Source organism: Crocodylus porosus, unplaced genomic scaffold (assembly GCF_001723895.1).
Source record: "Crocodylus porosus isolate Cpor-Errol unplaced genomic scaffold, CroPor_comp1, whole genome shotgun sequence".
NCBI lineage: Eukaryota > Metazoa > Chordata > Crocodylia > Crocodylidae > Crocodylus > Crocodylus porosus.
In genome coordinates this window covers 258,322,102-258,343,728 of record NW_017728886.1, presented here as the reverse complement: position 1 = coordinate 258,343,728, position 21,627 = coordinate 258,322,102, and the positions used below count along the sequence as shown (strand labels likewise).

The following is a 21,627-nucleotide window of genomic DNA, read 5'->3' as shown; positions in this document are numbered from 1 at the left end:
TGTGTCTTGATCCCTTTGGCTGTAGACAACCTCCTCTTTTGCTGGGTTTGTAAATATGCCATTTGGCTTTTAGTCTTAATGATGATGATGATTTTGGATCAAAACAAGTTTTATTCCATCTGAAATCTGATACAGGGAAAACTCTGGATCAACTTGAGACTTTTTTTTTTTTTTTTTTTATTCCATCTGAAATCTGATACAGGGAAAACTCTGGATCAACTTGAGACTTTTTTTTTTTTTTTTTTAATTCTCTGGTTTATCAGACATTGAACTGAAAAATCAGTGATGTGCACAGCCCCACTTTAAAAGAAAGTGAAAGTCAGTGGGACCAATTCTTATAAACAGAATTTAGATGAGGGTTCAGGTCCAAACTCTAAACTTGGATGGCTACAGTCGCCCTTGTGTATGAGCATCCAAAAGACAGAACATAGCTTTAAACTTGCCGACTGTACTCCTGACTCACTCAATACAGTATGCATATTTTTCAAGAGATTACGTCAGTTTTAACACGCCCGCTTTTAATTTGTTGCAATTTCTGCCCAGACTTCAACGAAGAGAAAATGAAATGCACCCCCTAGTTCCTTTTTTCCAGTAATCTAATCTGGTTTCTCATTACTTCTGTAAAACGGAAAAAAAACAACTATCAGCATTAAACCAAAGTAAAAGGGGGATTTTAAAAAGTTGTAATAAAATAAATTTGCTTAACATTATGATGGATTTGATAGCTGTGTGAGGATTGGTAGTAGTCCGTGAAACTTTCATTCCTTTCTCAAATGTTTTTTTACTTGATCAATAAAGGTATCATTTTTACCCAAATTCAATAGGACTTTGAATTTAAGACAACCCCTTAGTAATTAGATTCTGCACATGGAGAATCTATATATTTGCTATAATTTTCCATGTACAGAATCTAACTATTGGAGTGGGACTATTAAATTACTACAGTGGGACAAGCATTGGTAAGGGGGTCAAGTGGCCTGACTCCTGCCCCATGCTACCTGTCCACCCCACCACTTGGTTCCCCTTGCTGCCTTCCCTGTCCCCAGTACCTGCAGGCTCCGTGGTCCCCACCACCCTAACACTTCCCCTGCTTTCCCAGCACCTGCTCCTCCCTGCAGTGTGGGCAGCCCCTGGTGCTTGTACCCCTCCACTACTTGCCACCTGTGTCCTGCACCAGCCCAGGACCTGCTTGCCCTGCACCCATTCTCTGCTGGGGTGCCTGTAACCCCTGCTACCTACCCCCTCCCCACCACTTTCCCCGATTCCTGCTACCTATGGCAGAGTTGGAGCCAGAGGCACCATCTACTCTATGCTCCCTGCTCCAGGCTGCTGTGGGTCCCAACTGGAGCTATGATGGGAAGGTAAGCAGTGAATGCAGGGAGCAGAGGCTGCAGGGGGCAGGTTAGGGTGATGTGGGAGTAGTGGCTGCAGCTCCGAATCCAACCTGGATCATGGTCAAACTTGGAGCCACAGCTGCTGCACCCTGCCCCACTTGTTCTTGAATTTAAGACGAGTAGCTTTCCCTCCCCCTTTGTTGAATGCGGGGGGGGGACAGATCTTGGATTTGAGTGCATATAGTAATTTGGCTTTGGTCTATCAGAGAAGCTCCACAGAGCTCTTCCATAACCTACAGTGGGCTTTCAATTATCCCCCGTGTTAATCTTAGATATGAGCCAGTAGATGAAAGACAGAAATGAAGCAACTGGGGTCACGGGAGGTTTGGAGAACTAGAATTCCATTCCTATGAGTTTTTCTTCCCTTTTCAAAGACTCCTTCACAGACCAAGCTTGTTGCATAGCTCTCTTGCAATGAAGCACCACAATACAATTTTGTGTTTTGCCATAAACATTTTGGGACACTTTCACATGCTCATTGCATGAACCATAATCTTCACCAAATCCAAGTCTGTCCCATGAATGTTAGGATAGGTAGAACTATACTGTTCACATTCATATATTGTAAGGCTGTTATGTCTCTAACAAATTTTAAGCCATTTTCTCATGTGCAAGAATGGGTCACAAGCTACCAAGACTGAGCTTACTTCTATGGCATTTTTCCTTGCACTCACCTTGTCTCCGATAGATATAAGTAGCTGGCTCTTTGACTAAAATTCGACAGCTGTGACCTTGCAGGTCATGTGTGCATATTTTTGTATCAGGGTAGAAAATGCATCGGATTGTGGAGAGCTGGATTTCAAGGGTAACCACTATGCAGGACTGGCTCTTTGAACAGGCTGTGGAGAGAGAAACAGCAGAACCGTGAAAGCAAGTAAGGCAAAAAATTAAACAGAAAGAAAGCAAGGAAAGTGAACAGATATTGCATGTTTTCAGGATATTAACTCCCTGCCCCCACACAGCTTGAGGGGAGATTTGCAAAGATAGAAAAGGGAGGTAAGCAGGTTCAATGCCCACTGACTTGCTATGGGAGTTTGGCCCTACAGAGCATACCTACACCATAGCCACAATAGGACCTGACCAGGAGGCCACCAAAACTTCCCCCACTCATCTACTCTTCCCCCACTTATCTACTCTTGCATACACATGCCAAACCTGCCAGGAAAGATACTTTGGGGTGTCCTTCTGCAGCCACTCATGACCTGTGGAGTCATGTTTTCAGTGATATGCTTCATTGTCATAAATCAGTACATCATGTTCTTTGAAGATAAATAAAACATTCCTCACCTGACAGACAAATGTCTCTGGCAGCGGTGAAGTTACCAGAATCATCTCTGCTGACTTGTACAACATCAAAGTTCAAGATGGATGAGTCGATGAGCACAGAAGATGCATCCAAGAGCTGCCACATGTCCAAAGACACTGTGAAATGAAGCATAAATCAGTTCAAACTTCAGAGGCAAACACCAGTCCAGAAGGAAAAATACTATGGCACTATAGTAGGCCTTAGCTATGCTTTGAATGAGAAGACAGTGGGTAACATTTTCAGAAGCTTCAAATTTACTTTGGAGTCCAATTTCATTTTCTAGCGTCTTAAGATGAGACTTGTGAAGGCATTTCTGTACCAAAAGATGACGACAGGTGCATAGGCACTGCATTCCCCTTCATTAAGATGGGAGGCATTCACTAGGAGTTAGATATGTGAATGACTTTGAGGATCTAGCTCATACTGGAATTTACAGAAGTGCCTAAAAGAGGAAGACATCACACACTGACTGAAAATAAATGGGAGTAAGGAAGCTAAATTACTTGTAAATAGCAGCAGGTGCCTAAGTACCAGTGTAAATCTGGTTCTTAAAAGCAGTAAGTCAAACTGCAAGTCGGCGGCGCTTCAGCTTCTCAGAGCTTAAATCAAACTGAACATGGAACAATGGGTGCTTAGTCATTCAACTGCTCCTAAAACATCTACACCTTGAGTTCACTGAAACGGCAAACACCTGATCCAAACTCCCATTGAAGTTATGAGAATTTGTCCTGGTTTGTGAATTTGGACCATTTTGATCATTGTAGCCTGTGTAATTAAGCCACTGAATTTCACTTAAGGATTCCTAAAGCATGCTTATGTGACAACTAAAAATGGATTTATTGTTTAACTTTCTCCTTTTTCTTTTTTAACATGGGCTCAAATATTTTACACAAATTTCCCCTCCATTCTTCCTGCAGTCCTAGGGGCATTTCAAAGGAATATGCCACACACATTTTGAATTTTGTTTGCATACACCAATAAATTAAAATGACTTCTATGGGTCTTTTTTAATTTTACAGGCAGAAGTAGCAATAAGGATTGGGAGGGAAAAGGCCTTTAATTACTCTGGTTGTTTTCACCAGTTCAGCATATTATGTAAAGAGCTCCCACTGTGGCATGTTTAGTCCCAAAAGGAAGCCAAGCATTACCCTCTTCATGTAATTGTAGGGTGAAGAAAAAGCTGATCCAGATGCAGATTTTCTGTTGCTTTTTGAGTTTGCCTACCATGCGAGATGCAAGTGCAAGCACATTTTGCAGTTGCATGCCTTCCTTTAAAGAGCTATTTTAGCTCTTTCAGATATGGATAGCCCACAAAAGTGGCCTGGATTCTCCTTCCTTACTTCCTGCCTTTTCCAGGGCTGGCCTCTGCATCCTCTAGAGAAGTCTTCAGTTAAAAAAAGGATGCAGTACTGGAAAGCCTAGCACGGAAACACTTTGCTAGTTCATAGGACCCAGGAAGTGAAAGTGGTGATAGGCCAATCTAGTTCCCCTGTTCATATAGTAAGAAATGAACAATGGATATAAACAATGATGAGTAAACCTAATTTATAAAATTCCTCCTTTTTTTTTTTCAAAAATATAAGATGGCATTAGTAACAAAGGATAAAGATCACAGCCCAGTGCTTTACCTGGACACAGACCCTTTAATCACTAAATAAATCAAGAGCAAGGCACAGGCTGGGAAGCCAGAATAGTGTGTGATCAATAAAATAAAATGGATTATGCCAAAATGCACTCGGCTTAAAGTTACCTTTTATTAAGTGGCAAATTCTCACCTGAGCTTTCTGACCAGCAGCCAGGCTAGGCTCTGGGGGTTTTTTTGGGAGGACTAGAATCGTTTCAGAAACTTACTATTGCCTCCCGGTCGCAGAAGGTTTTGCAGCTTCTTGACTTTCACTCTTCAGGGGCAAGGTGTGATCGATTCAGGCCATGCCGAATCCACACACTGCACCCATTCTCCCCCTGCGATCCCAGCTCCACACCTCCTTCGCACAAGAGTGAACCCAGAGGTCAGGAAAAGCTGCATATGCCCAACCCCAATGAACCTTCTCCTGTATGCCTTTCATTACCTCTGGGAATATCTGTCTACAGTAATGGATCCCATAGTCCCTAAGTTATTTAAAATATAGTGATATTCTGAAAAGTTCCTTCCATTATTTTACATTACAAACTTGTTGAATTGTCACTAGAAATATACCCAGGGGGGCTTGGAACTCGAGAAGGAACAATTCCCCCGACTCTCTTTGTATTGTACAACATGAGAATATTAGGTTTTAGTTTCTAACCACCCCAAAGCACTGGTCAGGGCCAGACACATGGCAAAGATCTAAATCATACAACAAATCTTAGCATCCTATGATGAGTAAGACCTCACAGCTTTTAAAGTCAGGAGGTACAATGCAGGCCAGAGCATTTCACCTTTGGATTCCTACTTCTAGCTCAATAACTTGGGGTTGAACTAAGGCATAATTTGTGAGAGTAATCCAGGCTTCATTTAAAGTCTTCAAGTGGTGGAGGATTTACCATTTCTCTTAATAATCTGATCCAATGGTTGTTTCCTTGCACTATTCAGTATTCATGCCTTAAGTTTTCCAGGTTTTATTTTTCAGCTGGTATGTGGGGGCATGTGCAGGTGTTCAATTCCCACTTAACTATTTTTACTGTATTGAACAAAAAAAATTTAAATGTAGCAACATGACCTAGCGACATATTTTACATAATTATTATGTTCTAATTTTGCAAAACAAACAGCACCAATAACTGAGATGTGACAGAGCAGATCTGGTAGCGTGTCTAGCTATGGACACAAAGCTTCAAATGACTGATTATGGAAGAAAAAGAGCAAGAGCAAGAGCACGTTGCCTGGAGTCTATTGTAGATCAACGCGGCCAGCACACGCTGCTGGCTTGGAAGGTATTTTCACTAAGAGAATTCTGTTCTTCCAACTTCTCTTGACTAACTGTGACTGGAGTTAAATCATATAATCTCAGTTTGTCCATATGCAAAGTATGCATAAACTACCTTCGATGAGTCGAAGTCTGCTGCTCTGAATATTTTCCTGGGACAATTCTACAAAAAGTGGACAGTTACTTTACATCCATGGATTTATTTATATTTATAAATTTATAGTTTTATATCTATAAGACAGAGAAAAAATGAGGCTTAATTTCTTAACAGGAGTGTTTCGAGATGCTTAGATGAAGATTGCCGGTGTCAAGCCTCATTATTAGCAATATATTATGTAGTTTGTATTTACCTTTGAGTGAAATAAGGAGTGCCGGTTTCTTATTGATCTTTCCTAAAAGTCCATGGGCACTTGATATAATCTGCCTCTTTGGAGTGAACAAATATCTTATATCATTTGAAAATACAGAAAATTTAATAGTTGCTTTGACACCAGTACTAGATATCGTGCAACGATCTCACATGGTGTATAGAGAGTTGTCATCTCAGCTACTTTCTTTGTCCTCTATATTAAACCTCATAAAGCTGACTCTTGACTGCTTTGCCTTATACCTATGCATTATCTTTGCTCTCTCACTACTATGGGGAATAGAAAGGTAGGTAAATGAATTAGTCTGAAGTTAAGCAAAAGGTAGGGCAAGGTGGAATCTTAGAGACTAACTGGTCCAAAGAGACATGAGCTTTCATCAGTGACAATCTGCTTTGTCAGCCGCTACAGGAATGATTTCCAAATCTCAAATCAAATCTGTAAAAATTACTTTCATCTTTGCTCTGCTAGCACCGCCCTACCTGCTGCTTTCCAGTAAAGATAAACACAAAAACCACATTGACCATTTGGGTGGCAAGCCATTTAAATGCAGTGCTATCAACTGCAGTGCTTTGAATGCTGCCAGCTAGTGGCTAACTACTAGTTTAGCCAATTAGCAGTTTCCTTCTTTCCTTCCTCCCACCTGGCAATTGAACTGGCTTTATTGGTAGTCCATACACACCCACTCAATTGTGTGAGAGCAAAAGTAGAGGCTTCCCCCAAGCCAACCTAATTTTTTCTCTGAATATCTTGGATCCCTATTTGTACTATTTTGTTGAACATACACAGTGCACCTAATGAGCATGGTAGAGATTACTGGTTTATATATAGGCTGGACTCTGCCCTTCCTAGCCACATTCTAGCAATTGCTTTCATTGCTTAATTATAGTGGCCTGAATCCAGACAGTTCTGTAGCTTTTATTGTAAAATTATGGATGTCCCACGCAGAGAGGGTCTCTGCCTTTCAGATGCTCTTTTGTTAGAGTATGCAAGGGTGAGAGAGTGATTTGGAAAAAAAATAAAATAAAAAAAAGTTCACATCAGCCTCCTTCTAGTTCATGGAAGTCATAGGAACCCAGGAGTGGAAGGGGCTCTCTCTTGGGTCATTGAGTCCCCAGCTATCACAAGCAACCAAGCCACAAAGTCAAAATATATGGGGGCTTCAACATTTTCTTCAGTAGGAACAGGGTTAGGTAAATACTGCATGCATTTGAAAATCCATTTTCGTGTCAGGAAGTAGACTCATACCGGTTACATGGATGGCGAAGCCAGTTCAGAAAAACATGAAGTTAGTGCTAAGAGATGGGTTTAGAGTAAAACCTCTGGGCATGCCATGTACATGTTCAAAGGACATACAATGATCTGGCTCCCCAGTTCACAAACCATATCTAGTTGCCATATTTACAATGAGCTAAACCAGAACCCTCCCTGAAAAGCAAAACCCTGCACCTTGAGAAAGTTTTCAAGACAGCTCTATCATTGAATTTTGAAAGTGATTTCTATGATTCTATAGTAAAAGGTCAAGCCAAAAAACCCAGAGCAAAGATCCCCTGAACTATGATCAGTCAGTACGAGCCTTTTTCAATTGCCATTCCACCAAAGACGGCAAGTTAATTTTCTGTTGCAGTGAAGAGGAGATTTAAAAGTAAAATACACATCAGTTGTGGGTACATAAGACTCATGAAAGATTGGGAGCAAAATGGTCTGGATAGTTGCTCTATAACATGATCGTATCTCCCCTTCACATCCTACAATTTTATATCACATTGTATCTTAATTAAGCACCAACATAATTATATAATAGTCAAGGTTGCAGTTACCTAAACTGGACACGTCAATGTAAAATCCAAAAGCCAAAGAAATTAAGCATATGTTAAAGCAATTGCCTTGTAGTGTATAGACCTAGCCATCTCGGGTACCAGTCGTAGTCTGGCTGTAGCAGCATGTAGCTTAGGATGGATTAATTCATCTGGTTGAGACGAAATGCAAAACAGATACATCTTAAACACGACACCACAACAACTCAACTGCATCCCCAAAGCATTTACCTCCTGCATCTGCAACACTGAGTTGAAGGCATCGTGAAAACAGGTTTCCTAGTGAGATTTCTGGCCACAAATATCATGGGAACAGCTTTTCCCTTAGCTACTCTCTCTACCATGGAACTAGGAATAGCAAAAATACCCCCAAATTAAAAAAAAAAAAAAATTTGAACTTCAAAAGCAGTTTAGTTAGAGTTGTAGAAGGTTTAGCTTTTCCTTCCCTCCCCTCCCAGAACTAATCTGCTTATCTTTAACTTTATTAGAAAATACAGATTCACAGGTATCTAGCAACATCTCTTTAATTGCTGGAAAACATTTGGTGACAGTGCAACATGGTTGATGTATTATATATAACATACGACTTCAACTTCATAATGCAAGGCCTAATAGTACTGGCTCTTCCTCTCATACCACCCTCTAACTCTTATTTGCTTCTTTCGCCAGCAGAGTTCAAAGTACCTTACCAAAAAGGCCACTACCAGCTCTTTAAAACTCTCCATAACCAGCACTATTAACAGAAGCTGAGCTCTCAGAAATTTTTCCTTTCAAAAATGGGGTTTATGCATATTTTTGCCAGCCTATTTGGATATGAATGAATCAGAACGAGCCACTTTCCTAAACTTTCCACATAATACCTATAATCATGCTTCTGACTCCTTTAACCTACATGCACAGATGTTATTTATGGCATTTAGAAGCACAGCAACCTGGCTGCACAGATGTGAAATGGGAGCTCTGTGCCTCCTTTCAGGAGTGCCTGTTATAGTAAGTGGCACAGAGCAATCACACAAGTGCAACAGATGTTTATCTGGATTGACAACAAGCTGTTTTTAGAAAGGGCGAACTCCACCTATCCAGACTCAATCATTACAAACCCAGCTCAGCAACAAGAAACATGCTACTCAACGCACGTTCCACTATACCTGTACTTTCTATATGGGGCTCTAGCTTACATACTGTCAACTACATCCGAGGAGGGGTTGAAGAAGCCTTTTTCTTACACCTCGCACATACTCATGGCACTCGGGGAAGGTATCAGAAGAGCTCACTAATTTTCAGCAGCCTACCTCTGCACATATAAGTAATCCTGAATGGTCAGAAGGGCCAGTCCGAATGAAGATTACTTTGCAAGTACAGGTTGTAAAATGGGCCTTTTATCAGTGTGGCAAGAGATACAAGTATGGATCATTTAAATTCACCCAGTAGTCTAGTATGAGACAAGCCTGGGTGATAACGAGTGAGACTTTTGCCCTGTCACGCTATGTTCTGCATTGCTTCCCATTTCGGACTGAATGGGACAATGCCACATATCGTAAGGCTGCTTCCACAAGTTCTTCGCTTTCTCCCAGCCTTTTAGTCCAATAAAAATCTATTTGCCAAGGATGCAGCCCCACTGACGTCAATGGGATTCCTTACAGGAACCAGGATCAGGCCATTTGACATTGGGTTTGTTCACTGCAAAACATCAGCACAAACCCTGACTGACACTTAAGTTGCAGCAGAACATAAGCATGCTTGCTTGTGCTGGCCATCAGTGCAGGGGGGGAATTGCATTAAAAGAGGAAAAAAAGTGAGACACAAAGTAGAGCGGAGAGGATGAGAAGGGATTGATCAACTCTGTTCCCTTCAACTTTCTACTGTCCTTGTGTGCCTCGCTTGGGCACTTAATATACAGCTCCCTCTGCCAGCTGGATGCTGTGGTGCACCCAATTTTTATTACATGTCCACGAGTTTGGAGGCATCTGGCCTGAAACAGTCTAAACTGGCTGGCAAGGTTACTCTTATGAAGCCAAAACCAAAAACAGTTGTTTAGTCCCCTCTTCAGAAAAACTCCCATTATCATATAAGATGGAGATGGGAAGGACCTCGTGTCATGTAGTCCATTCTCAGGTTGGCCTAGGGTTTTACCCCACCATGTGCTGGGGGTGGGATTTGGAGCCTTGACTTTAAACTAGAGTAGGATCTGTAAGATTTGATCCCTGAGGATCATATTTCTGAATAAGACAGACACAAGAGATAGCTACCACCGCATGGCAACCCCTAATAAATCACGGCTTTTTAACTGGTGACCTTTGGATCTAAGTCACTGTAGCCGTATCCAAGATTGTTAAGAAAATTGTAGTATTTCAGATGCCACTTAGAACTGCTGATTTTTAAACATCATATAGTATTATAATAGACAGACCTTCAGCTATTGAAACCAACCTAGCTCTACTGATTTTAATGCAACTGGAATGATTTCATCAGCTGATAATCTGGTGTACTGCTTTTGCCAGCTGATTACCTGGCTGATTTGAATGAGGCTAATTATATCTTGAATATTTGTACACACGTTTATATAAACACACACAAGTACACATATACGTATACACAAACATTTAGTTTGTGAACATACTGCATATTTCTAATGAATCTCATGGCACAATAAGAACGAAGCTTGCCCTCTCCACAAATACAGCGTGTTTCCAAGTCCCATAATTAACTGTTATGTAGCAGGATTTTGTCCTCAAGAGTCATATCTGACCCCTCCATTATTTTCAACTTTGGTGGTAAATGAGAACATAAAACACTAGAGGTTCAAATCCTAGGTAATAAAGTTCATCAACAGCAGCACTAAACCCTTGCAGAATATGGAAGAGCTACAGGTTTCTCTACAACGCATCCCTGTTTTATTGTGTTCTCCACTGGCTGTGGGGGTCATTTTTAGATAAAAACAAAGGGCCTGATTTTCTTCTCACTCACATCAATATTAACCCAGGCTCAGACCACAAATTCAGTTGACTAACTTTGAATTTAAAATAGTAAAATTGAATCAAATAACTAATAGCAGGCTGTGACGAGACTAAGCTAGCTCTTCCATCATAGACGGTCTGAAAATAACAGCTGTCCTCTCTTTCGGGATCATGGTCTTCACTTGAAACTATCCATGCACAGTTCCCCATTCAATGTCATCAAAGTTATCTCATTCAGAAATAACCCTCCACTGCAGTGAACTGGACTCCCTAAGCCTGACTAAAGGTGACTGTGCCTGAAAGCTTGCTAAGAACTTTTTTCCCCAACTACTCACTTGGTCTAACAAAAGATATCACATCTACCCAAAGAACCTTGCCTGCCTCAAGTCATGGAGGGATTTAACAGGACCTTTGCAAATGAAAGTCTGTCTTGAAAGTTTGGAAAACAGCGCTGATAGAAAGAAGTGGAAATAACTTATTATAAGGCCACAATTATTATGGAATTAAATGAACTTCTTTACAGGCAAGTTCTAGATGCTCAGAAAAGGAAGAGAACACGTAAAATAAAACTCTTCCTCTTTGAGGATTTTCATGGGAAAGACAGTTTCGCAAAGGGATGGAATTTGCCAGTCTGAATCTTTATCCACCAGAAACACTTGTTACATCATTTCAGTATTTCACCAGTCATTTCTTTGTACATCTTTCCTCTTGTTATATTGCAGAGATATGAATCGGTCAAAACCTACATCTGCACAGACCTTTCAACCAAGTTTAATTCACATATAGTTAATGTTAACAATGACAAAGCCCCTAAGCTAACAAACTGCATTAACTGTTTGTAAAGTGTTCCTTTCATCATATTAATTTATTCTCGGGAGATGACTCACTATTACTATCCTCTTTTCCCAGACTGAGAAATGGAAGCAAAGAGGTTAAGTGTCTTGGCAAAGCCCACACAGAGCAAACTCCATCCCACAACTCAGTCCACTAACAGTATTGCCTTTCACAGGTTGAATGTAATTTGTCATTTGTAGATTTACTATGATATAGCTCACTAGATTCTTTCCAGGTATATATGAAGTTGACCACGCATCTGTTTACCATATTTTCTCATATGCAGCGTTCCCCACAAATTCAGCTGTGCATATTGGGGGGGCGGGATGTATTATAAATAAGGAAAGATGATAACAGCATTTTTTGCTTGTGCCAGGAAAAAAAATGCAACGCTTCTAACCTGTCCTGCCTGAGCTGCTGCCACTGTGTATGCTCTGCCCATCCTGACCCTGGTTACTCTTAAAGAAACAGCAGCTGGGAACTGTTCTGGAGTTCCCAGCATGACAATGCTGCCGGGGTGGGGGCAATCCCAGAGCCCCTCCTAACTTGACACCCGGGATCTGTGCCCCTAGTTATAGTACTGCTCACAAACATTATTTCACTTACTTAAAAATAACAACAGCTTCTCATAACCTGAATGGAAAGACTTCATGATGGAAACGGATTATACCCTGGCAAATTACATCACATCAATAATAACTGAAACATAATACACAATATTTATGCAACTTTTGACTCATTCAAAAAATACTATTTTTTGTAATAATTTTCCACCCTCACAGGAAACCACAAGAGAAGAACTAAAGAGTACAGGCATACGAACAATTTACTCCAGGGCAAAAAGGAGCAGGGATTTATCATGCATAAGCAGCTTAGTAATATCTACCCACATGCATGTTTTTGCCCCATTTTTTGAAGGTTAACCCACGGCACTTCGGCCTTCTTTCACTGAGAGCAAATTTACTACTACTGCTTAGTTTTCATTTACTGTGGGATAAGAGCATGCACATGGGCAATTAGCAAAGAGCAGCAGGCGCATGCTAATTTACCACTGTCTTTTTATCTCATAGTAATAAGTAGTTCATCTTTCCAGACCAAACTATTGGAGGATTTGATTCACCAACATCCTACTTGAGTTTTAAACTAGAGTACATTCACCGATTTCAAAAGGGATTTTTAAGAAGCTGTCTTTTTAAACACAAAGTGGTATATGAAAAGAACGGGTTTACAAATTTCAGCTTTGCATTCCTGTTACGATTGTTTTCACTCATTACATACTACTATATATCACCTGAAACCTTGCTTTGAGCCCCTTGTTTGGCAAAAGCCTTCAGCACAGTAACACAGTGATTCTTAATGGTCTGTCTAATCTGAAATTCTGCCATCATCAAAACCAGGTGCATGACAGGACGATGAAGTAAACTCCATAACCAGACAATAATGTCTTCTAAGACTCATCATTCAGTGCTTGGCTTATGCACCAACCATGAATATTTATAGCCTTTTGAAGTCCTAACTGTGGGTGTCCCCCACACTTATACTTGCTAATTTCTTCTTGAATTTCACATACGCTTGTTAATTTCTTCTTGAAACTTACTAAATTCTTGGTCTCAATGACATATTGTGACAATGAGTTCTAGAAGTTAATCATGCCATATAGTTACCAGGGTGACAGAAGTGTATTCCATGAAAGGATACAGGATGAAGAAACTACATGCTTTCTTAGTACAGAGTAAGGAAAGAGAACATAACTTATCCAAAGGGTCTTTGTAAAGTCCAATGAAAATGAAGGTATTATTACTTTTTTATTTTCCCTAATACCATAGAATCATAGAAAATAAGGTTTGGAAGGGACCTCAGGAGGTCATCTAGTTCAATCCCCCAGCTCGAAGCAGGACCATTCCCAGCTTCATACTTTCATAGTAGCTAGGGTCAGGAGGGACCCTGAACAGATTGTCTAGCCTGACCCCCTGCCACAGGCAGGAATGAATGCTGGGTTCATAAGACCCCAGACAGGTGATCATCTAACCTCCTCTTGAATTTGCCCAAGGTAGAGGTAAGGACAACTTCCCAGGGAAGCTGGCTCCAGATTCTGGCCACCCTAACTGTAAAATATTGCCAGCTATATCATCCCAGCCAAGGCTTTGTCTAGCTGGGCCTTAAAAACCTCTAAGGATGGAGATGCCACCAGCTCTCTGGGTAAAACATATGCTATATAAAGACACTTACCATTCTCTGGTTTTAGAGGTAAAAGAACAGGGGGGCACACACTGGGAATGGTTCTCTTCAGGTTGGCTAAAGAAAAATAGACATAACTTTTTATACCAATGTAGATTAGACAGTTTTAAAACCAGTTAAATCACCTCTGTATTTCTGGTGATAGGACACCAACATACCAAATGCAGCTGGGACATCTGTATTTGCACTCCAAACATTGTCTGGAGGGGACAGACAATGCAGGTAATGCATTCTCCAGCATGAACTTTCAGATGAATAAACTTTTGGGTTTTAATGCATGAAACTTGGTATTGGCTAATATTTTCCCAAACACCAAGAATGTACCTGTTACAGGCAACCTACTTACAGGTAACAAATGAGATGATTCGACAGTGACCTGAAGCTCCTGCTGCTGTTTTTATTCATGAAGATATTTGTGAAAGGTTTTTCCTTTTTTTTTTGGATAATCTAAAGTGTGAACCCAGCACAAGGCACCTTCTACAAAAATCAAATCAGAGGTGCCACCTCATGATAAAGCGGAGACCAGTGTATTGGCTTGTTCTCTCTTCTTTGTAACATTCATGTACTAAGCAGAACAAAACGTAGTGAGGATAATGTGCTTTGGAAACTCCTACTCCTTCCTCTCCCAATTCTTGCCACCCCCCACCCCTGGGACTCCTCCCACCCCCTGGCTTCCACTTATTTATGCCCTCCTCCACTGTCTGTCCCAGGGGAGTGGGCAGGGAGGGGTTAACCTGACTGCCTGGCCACTGGCACAGCTGCTGAGCTGCAGCTCTTCTCTAGGCTGAGCCAAGCCTGGAGAGCAGCAGCAGAGGTGGTGGCAGCAGGACATGTAGGTAAATCCTTCCTCGCCTGCTTCCCAGGATAGAGAGTGTGGTCAACTACAAGGAAGCAGGCACCAGGGGCAGGGATCTGGGATGGGACAGGGAGTCAGTGGGCCCAATCTAGCCCAGCAGGGGAGAGGGGGATGGTTTGGGTGCTTACACTGGTATAGCCAAGTGGCTGTACCTTAGTGTAGCACAAGCTGAGTAGCATGAATCAGACAGAATCCTGCCCTTGAGTGGGGTGACCTTAAGCCACCTAATGAATGATTAAAGCCAGTTTCAGGTGTTAACATGCAGCTAATCTAGGGGCCAAGAGCTCCAGGAGCTGCCCAAAATGACCATGTAACAAGGCGCATAGTCAGACTGTTAACCAGCCTCCGCTATGCAAACAGTAGGCATCTCACACCTCAATTACTGTGAAAATGCCACAAGATGATTTGAATACCTTTCTGCAACAAAAGAAATCTTGCATAGCAGGCTAAATCCAGAAGCCCTTATTGCCATAAAACTCCTACTAGCTTTAGTGAATAAGGCTTTTTTTCCAGATTTCATTCATTTTCTTTTTCAGTCTCAGCACTTTCAAAATTGTTCCTCTTCCTATTGCCATGGATGGAACACACCTGCATAACCGATACAAATTTTTGTCTGCAAATATCTTTATTTGCATTAACATCTGTGCATATTTCTGCTGTGCTGAACAATACTGGGGGGAAACACTTCTGAAACTTCCTCCCTATTAAAATAAAATATGCCGCTAGTTCACATATCTCTTCCACTTCTATTTTGTCTGCACCAGAAGCTCTTCTTTGCAGTTCCTCTCTCTGTAAAGTAGATGGAAAGGCATAGCAGAACAGCTCTGTGCCTAAGGCAGTGCTGGTCCTGCTGTGATGATTAAGGCCGTCGCTTTTGCAACCAAACCCAAAGGTAGCAACCAGGGCTGCTGCCTCTGTAGCCTGCCCTCAGTTACACTAACTAGTGAGTAGGCGACATCTTCTATTGTTGTCCTGTGCCCATAGGACCAATGCCTAGATTGGAAGAAACAAGCACTCTCTAGACATAAAGCCTGGCTTCTTGTTAACAACAAGAAGAACAATCTGAGAAGCAAAAGGATGGTCAAGTTAGGGGCCTAGTTGAGGACCTGGAGAACCTGGGTTCAGATTTCTGTTCTGCCACCATCCTCCACTGTGATCTAGGGCCTCACAATGCCTCACCTCCCCATCTGAAACGGTACTAGTACTTCTAAATACGTTTATAGGTGTGAATTATTTTCCTAAAACTAGACTAGGGAGTAATAGAAGAGTGATGTCATAGCTGTGATGGTCCAGAAATTATGAGAGGCAAGGATTTCTCAGGGTGATATTTTTTATTGGGACAGCTATGTAGTTCGGTTAAAGTTCAACAACCTTTTGAATAGAAGGAAGGACCCAATGAAGAGCATCTCATCCTAAGAAATCCTTGCCTCTTGCACACAAGGGAGTAAAGAATATTGAGACTATAACCATGTACCAACAACAAAACAAGAATCAACTCTTTGGCATTTTTGCCAGGCAAGTTTTGATGAGGGGGATGTTCTTTGTTTATGCTGTGATGCTGCAAAGCAGGAGTTGGCTTGTACTCACCACCCAGTCTGCTTTACGAACACATCCTAGAGGCTATAGATAAAAGATGACTGCTTAGGCCATGTACCCCAGCTTCTTGCCAAAGCAAGCACTGCTCCCCATAGAGCACCAGAGGATGTACTAAGTCAGGTTGAGACTCAGCACAGGGGAACAAGATCCAAACAATACAAATCTTTAATAAACCTAAACTCATCACTCTAATTTCCATAGCTGAAATATGGAAAAGGCAAAGCATACAGGTAATATAAATGTTGACGAATTAGCGGCTCAATACTTCAGTCTTAATAATGCTTCAGACCTAATAATCTGAAATGCTAATGGTAACACTGATACGGACTTAAAGAAATCTGCACCCATCTATAGCTCATCCACAGCCATTTACAATTTGAGACAAGACATGAAAACTTACTACGGCACTACGGAGGGGGCAGGAAAGTCCATCAACAATATCAGGAAGGACCCATTAGACAGACAAGAATTCTGAAACCCTGAAATGTCATTCTGCACCTGAAACTGGCAACAAAATCACCACTGATTTCCATGGGTGGAGCAGGACTAATTTCTTCTACCCCTGTAGTCTGGTACAAAGACTCTCCCCTGCTCCTGCCACCCCAGCCCCATAGGCTGCCCAGTGCATCTTTGTAGAGCCCTATTGTTTAGCGGTGAGGCTCCACTGCTGAAGCATACTGACAGGGTTGCAGGAGAATGAGAACAATCCTTACTCATGGCCTTAGGCCTGCTCTAGTCTGCTTGAGTAAGCACTGTAGCATCAGACCCATATAAGCCTTCATTTCTCTTACAGTTTCACTTGCATTAAATAAAAAGCCCAAGAAAGTGGAACTCCACCTACACACGGAATACTCCTGTGGGCACCCAGACAGACAGCACAGACAAGGCTGCTCAATATAATAAAATACTTTCCAGGAAGATGATAAAGAAACTCAACTATTTTGGCTGAAATGTGGTACATAAAAACCCATCTGCAGGTGGCATTGTAATTAGCTCAACAAATCTATAATACGAAACCGAACAGAGTTCAGTGAACTCCCCAGCAACACAAGCCTTCCATGTGTTCTCTCATGTCTGTACTGCAGATTTGCCTGTTTTTATAGGCCACACAGAGAGACATCATAAGGTAGTTCAGCTTTTTAGTGCAAGTCTTCTTCTTCAAGGCAGACATCCTTGCAACCTGCCTGCCATCACAAACAAAACAATGCAGTTTTATTACCCAGAAATGAGTCAAAACCAAGACCCCAGATGTAAATCTGGAACTTTGGAACCAGCCCTGAGTCTGAACTCTGCTTTTTGGGTCATAATGTTGACTAGCCTAGAAAATGGAAAGGGCAAGAAATAGATCTTGTCTATAGATCAAGGAAGCAGAGGAAGGATAGCTTCTTGGTGATGGACCTAGCTGGGACACAAGTTCATGTTGACTACTGGTTTTTCCACAGGCTTTCTGTGTGATCTTTGGAAAGTCCTCTAACCTCTCAGTGCCTCAGCTTTCCACATGTAAAAACTGGTATAAAAAGAGACCTTTCAGTCTCACTCCCCGCCCCCTCGCCTTTTCTGACTTGCCTTTTTATCTTGTGACTTCTAAGGCAGGGTCTGTCTCTTACTGTGTGTCTGTACAGCTGCTGACAAATCAGCTCCAGTCCTGCAGCCTTAGACCTCTGGGCATTACTGTAACAAACCAAATATTATCAAGCAGAGGACACTCTGCAACGGAAAACCAGCGGCATTACTCACCAGGCTTCCGATACCAGCCAAATGGGGATGTATTGGCTTCTGCATCTGAAGAGCTGCAGTCTGAAACCTGCCAAGCACTCCTTGTTTCCTCAGCACAGGTCTGGATTCCTAAACCATTCAGCGTCAAGCACAGCACCTTGTCACCTGCCAGGAACATGTCCAGTTACTCAAACCACAGCAGCAGCTCTCAGATTTTAAGTAACATCGTTAAGAAATTGTTCAGTCTACACTCTGGTTCTATTGAATGTGCAAACAAGCAAACCCCTAAGACTCTGAAATCACGGAGGGAAATGCCCTTTGAACAGCATTAAGACTAGATCCTGGTCCTACTGCAGTTGCAAATGAAGCTTTCCTTGATTTCAGTGGAAACAGGACTAGACACCAAGGGTTGTGTCTGAAGCCTACTGAAATCAGTGAAAGTCTCTGTGATAACTTTACCGGGAGCATGATCAGACTGCTCAGGACATCCCCTTGCCAGTGCAGAGTGACCTGGGAAACTGCCTTGGGAATGGACTTGTTGGGAAGGGAGTGGGGTAGGGGGATATCACCTGCTGCAGCAACCAAACAATCATGTTAGCAGCCTGGTGACAGCCAGAAATCATTTACCCTAGATGCCCACCTGCTTTTTTACATGTCTGTGCTATACAACTGCATTTCTGTCATTTAAAGCCTGTTATCACTTCCACTACAGTCAATAATGAAAAGTCCAAGTGAGTTTATTAGTGGTGGATCTTTAAAATGCTAGCGATGACATATATCAGTGAGAAAGATAAAGAAAACTGTGGTGACCAATCTGCAAAATTGGACCCCTTACCCCTCTTCTTTTCTTTCAAATTAGAGTTTAAAAACACAGCAGAACTTCAAACAATATTTCAGGGAGAGTTTGGATTTAATGGGATCACAGAACTAGGCAATGTGTGCAATATTGTTAATCTGCCTGAATGGAGGACTACATAAACAGATTTTAGGCATGTGTGGATTTATTCTGAATGCAGTTTAAAAGGGAAAAACAAATACCTAATAGAACTTGGAAGAAAATATCATCTTTGACGTCTCAAATTAACCCCCCAAACACTCAGGTAAAAATAAGTGGCAGACAATTTGAAAATTTGTACAGAAAAGATCTGGCCAAAGGCTGAGACTTTACCAAACAACTAGGGGAAGTAAGTGCCCAGCTCCCAATTAATTTCAGTAAGATCTGGGTGTCTAATTCCCCTATGCATTCAAGCAAAGTCTTATGAAGAGGGCTAGCAAGTGATACATTGTAACAACGTATCTTTTATCAGTCTGCCTAAATACTATCTGTATATATAATATAGATCTAGAGCACTGCTAAGAAATCATTCCCATGCAGTGGTAGCTATAAGAATTGAAGTGCTCAGCACACTTTGCTTTGGCCCTGAAGAAGGTATGTTACTTATGCTTGGACCTGGATAAGATCTTGCAAGGATTTTATTATGGTTATCTCAAGCTGAAAGACTAGCAAAGCCTAGTATAATAAATATAGACTGAACAATAAATTATATAACATCAGAAAAGTGTACCTGTTGACTGTGAGCCATTTAAAAACCCGAATCCCAAGCAACAGGGGTCAGCATCACACCAACGCTCACATTCAAAAAACCTGGTGGGGAAAGGAGAAGAAACACTATGGAGTTTAGTACAGTTGATCAGATGCTGTTGCTACAGCCTTGTTTACAATTGTTATGGAGGGGCTACAGGCTCCCAAGGACAGAGCCAACGCATTGTGATGAGGAGTTATGGAAAGTCTGCACTACCTGCCAAAAATGACCACTGCCTAGTTCTTTGCATTGCATATGCAAGGGCTCAGCTGTGATGTATAACTCAGTCAATAAACATTTGCTTTCTTAATCTAGTTATTTAGAACATTACTTTGATGGCTGTACTTGAAATTTTAGTACAGATTAATTTGTGTGTTATTGCCAAAATTTCAGTGGGCTGATTGAGTAACTGTACAGCATTACATTATGCATACTAGATAGTGCTGTTACACCCATTACAAATTCACTCCAAGTCCTGTGATTAGGGTTTGTATTGATTATTTTCACATACTGCTATTCTTTTCTTTGATATTTTTTAACAGAAATGCCAGATTCTCTCCATTGGCAAATTATAGTCTTGGCATTTGCACATGGCCAAGGCCCCAGGATAACAAAAACTGAGCCACGTTGAAACGTACCCATCGGAAATGGCTTTCCCACTCAGGTCAATCTTGTTTCTTACTGCGATTCCTGTTACTTTGCAGAACGGCAAACGTGTGTAGAAGTTCTTTACAGTTGCTCCTAGAGTGACTGGGGGGGAAAAAAACCACAGGAAAGTTGCTTCTTGCTTCACATTATTCAAATTATTAAGTAAACATAACATCAAGGGCAAAAGCAATGTTTCTGTGATAGAACTGGATCACATCTCAAAGACATTCAAATACTGTCCAAAGTGGGTAAAGGTCTGAAAACTTCTGATGGAGAGACTCAGTGCAAGGGGGTTTTGTGAATACCTTTCCAGTAAGAACTGACTTGATATCACCAGCACATTGACCACCAAATGATACTAGATGTTTTCAACTCACTAATCCTAACTCTGCGTAGAGATAAAAGGCTATATCCATAGTGGTACGAATTGCCATTCTAGGCCAGACAAAAGGTGCCTCTGGCCTGGGATCAATGACAAGTAGCAGATGCTTTGGATGAAGAATATTAGAAACAAATGTACGTCGACTGATCCATCACCTCGCATATGCTCCAAGGCACCAACTGTAGGTTGCATCCTTAATTGTTATATTGAATAGCCTCTGATGGACCTATCCCCTGTAAGTCTATTTCCCTTTTCAAGTTGGTCATAATATTGGTCTCCACAATATCCTATGGGAAATGGGTTCCACACACTAATTGTGCAATATATAAAAGTTACGTCCTTTTGCTTGTATTGTTGTCTGTTAATTTCCCCAAGTGGCCCATAATCCTTATGTTATGAAACACAGTACATAACAGTGCCTTATTAACTTTTCCCAAACCATCCCTGGATTTTACAGAACTCTATCATAACCTTCTTCTGTTGTCTCTTTTCCATGCTGAAGAGAACTAGTCCTTTCAGCTCCTCCTTAAACAAGCCACTCCTTACTTGTGGTCCCTTCACCTTCTCATACACTTTGAGAGGTGGGGATTGGAATTGCACAGGTATTCAAGAGATGGAAACATCATGGTTTGTGGCATAATGGTATTCCTGTTTTGTTTACAGTTCCTTCCCTAATGATTCCCAAGATTTTATTTGCTGTTAGACCATTACTAGACACTGAACAGAATTCTCCACAATGATCTGAAGAGCTTTTTGCCCAAGTAGTAACAGCTAATTCAGAATCTATCACTGAGTATATACAGTCACGGTAACTGTTTCTTTGTACTTATCAGTGTTAAATTTCACTGGACACCTTGATGCCCACTGTAGCAGGACACCAGGGTGCCTGCTACTAGATAATGGTGTGTAGCAGGGCACTAGGTTGCCTGCTACTGCGTAGTAGTAAATGGGTTTAGCTGCCATTCATTAGGGCAGCAGGTGGCAGTTGCTATGGCTACTAATTGGGTCAGCTGACTGCCAGGGGGCAGG

General features: G+C 41.5%; 1 protein-coding gene across 1 annotated transcript in view; it reads right to left on the bottom strand.

Annotated features, from left to right (window-relative positions):
* TG (thyroglobulin) overlaps window positions 1-21,627 on the bottom strand; it is a 210,241-nt gene that overhangs the window by 94,622 nt on the left and 93,992 nt on the right. The window contains exons 32-37 of the mRNA XM_019547510.1: window positions 20,207-20,318; window positions 19,551-19,630; window positions 18,007-18,150; window positions 13,809-13,874; window positions 2,682-2,816; window positions 2,069-2,233 (exon numbers count right to left, since the gene is read on the bottom strand). Coding sequence (XP_019403055.1) covers window positions 2,069-2,233; window positions 2,682-2,816; window positions 13,809-13,874; window positions 18,007-18,150; window positions 19,551-19,630; window positions 20,207-20,318 — 702 coding nt within the window. The remainder of the gene's footprint in view (window positions 1-2,068; window positions 2,234-2,681; window positions 2,817-13,808; window positions 13,875-18,006; window positions 18,151-19,550; window positions 19,631-20,206; window positions 20,319-21,627) is intronic.